We start from the raw sequence: 1,632 nt of genomic DNA on the forward strand, positions 1-1,632 counted from the left end.
TCTCTCTATCTCTCTCTCTCTCCCTCCCTCTCCCTCTCTGTCTCTCTCTCTGTCTCTCTCTCTCTCTTTTGTCAGCAAAACTATGAACACACTTACGTACCTGTTTGAAGAGGAGAACAATGATGGGTGTGACGTGGACTGGAATGGCGTTCGGCCCGTACAGAACGTGCCTGAAAGTGCACACAAGTGTTGTTTGTATCATCTGGGAACCAAAAGTTTGCTATTCTAATGTGTATCTTTTAGAATCTTTGAAAGATTGTCGTATTCGGTTTACAGACCAATTAACAAAATCTTTGATTACCAAGAAGATGAGCTGATAAGTCTGTAACTGTCCGGACCAATCAGGGTTGTTGTTGCTGTTGTTGTTGTTGTTGTTGTTGTTGTTGTTGTTGTTGTTGTTGTTGTTGTTGTTGTTGTTTCTATTTTTCCTTTCGAATTCGATACCTATGTGTGCATTTCAAAATGATCTCGTCTATAATTCAAATATTTTCCTACTTCATGCTGAGATCAACAAAGTAAATTTGGTGGGTACATGGTCTTCTGTTTTTACTCTTAAGAGCACCTGAGGAAATTCCTTAATGTGCGTCTGTCTTTGGTAAGACTTGCTTCTCTTCCGTGCCTCTGTTGGTGGTTTCTGTCCTTCTTTATCTTTCAGTTCATGAAATAACCATCAATGTGAGCATTTACTCTTTACTTTGGTATGTAGAATTTAAAGATGTTTCTATATAATATTTCTTTATCTATTGATTTATCCATCCATCCTTCCTTCTGTCTATCTATATATTTGTCTACCTACCTACCTATCTACCTATCTATCTATGTATGTATGTATGTATGTATCTATCTATCTAATTCATCTTTCTAAATAATTTGCTGCAAATAAAATGTTTTGGCCTGAATCTTTTTAAAAAAACGTAAACTCATGACGTATAAGTGGGAAAAGAGAGAGAGAGAGAGCGAGAGAGGGAGAGTGAGAGAGAGAGAGAGTGAAAGAGAGAGAGAGAGGGGGAGAGAGAGAGGGAGATAGAGAGAGAGAGAGAGAGCTCGACAAAGAAACAAAACAAAACAACAACACGTCAACGCACACACCCCGGCACGTCATAACCTCCAATCCATGTAACTAAGCATCGGTTGTTCCAACTCCAAAGTGCGTACGTGTGTTTTATCACTCGCTCTTAAAACCATTAACTTTATTTATTTCTTTTCTCTTCCTGTAATTTCGTCAACGACTAGAACTACACCTAATAGCAAAGGCAGAAGGAAAAAAAAAACGCGAAAAAAAACACCGGAGCTCCATGTTCTAGGAAGTTCAGGCGATCACCAATTACGGTCTTCGATTTTCAGACCTCAGCGTAAAATGACGTCATGGTTACCCATGGGTCTTTACAGAAATACAATATTATGGTCGATTACCAACAGCGTTCCCTCTGTCTTCACTATCAGTCAGCACCAGTTTTTGCTATCTGTGAACTGTGGTAATTTTGTTGTTAAAAATACACACGTACGTAGATAGCACTAGGTCGGGGGGCACGACGTGTTCTCAGCTCCACACTGTATCGATCGATCGTTGGCGACAAAAGCATGGTGGTTCTTCCATTTCCTCTGTAGGACTGAGTGTGTGTGTGTGGGGGG

General features: G+C 40.0%; 1 protein-coding gene across 1 annotated transcript in view; it reads right to left on the reverse strand.

The window, feature by feature from the left end:
* Window positions 1-100: 100 nt before the first annotated feature.
* Window positions 101-1,632, reverse strand: part of LOC101854028 (probable cation-transporting ATPase 13A3) — a gene marked incomplete at its 3' end in the record, with an annotated part of 32,050 nt that continues 30,518 nt past the window's right edge. The window contains 1 exon segment of the mRNA XM_013085161.1: window positions 101-170. Coding sequence (XP_012940615.1) covers window positions 101-170 — 70 coding nt within the window.

Source organism: Aplysia californica, unplaced genomic scaffold (assembly GCF_000002075.1).
Source record: "Aplysia californica isolate F4 #8 unplaced genomic scaffold, AplCal3.0 scaffold00351, whole genome shotgun sequence".
In the NCBI taxonomy this organism is placed as follows: Eukaryota; Metazoa; Mollusca; class Gastropoda; order Aplysiida; family Aplysiidae; genus Aplysia; species Aplysia californica.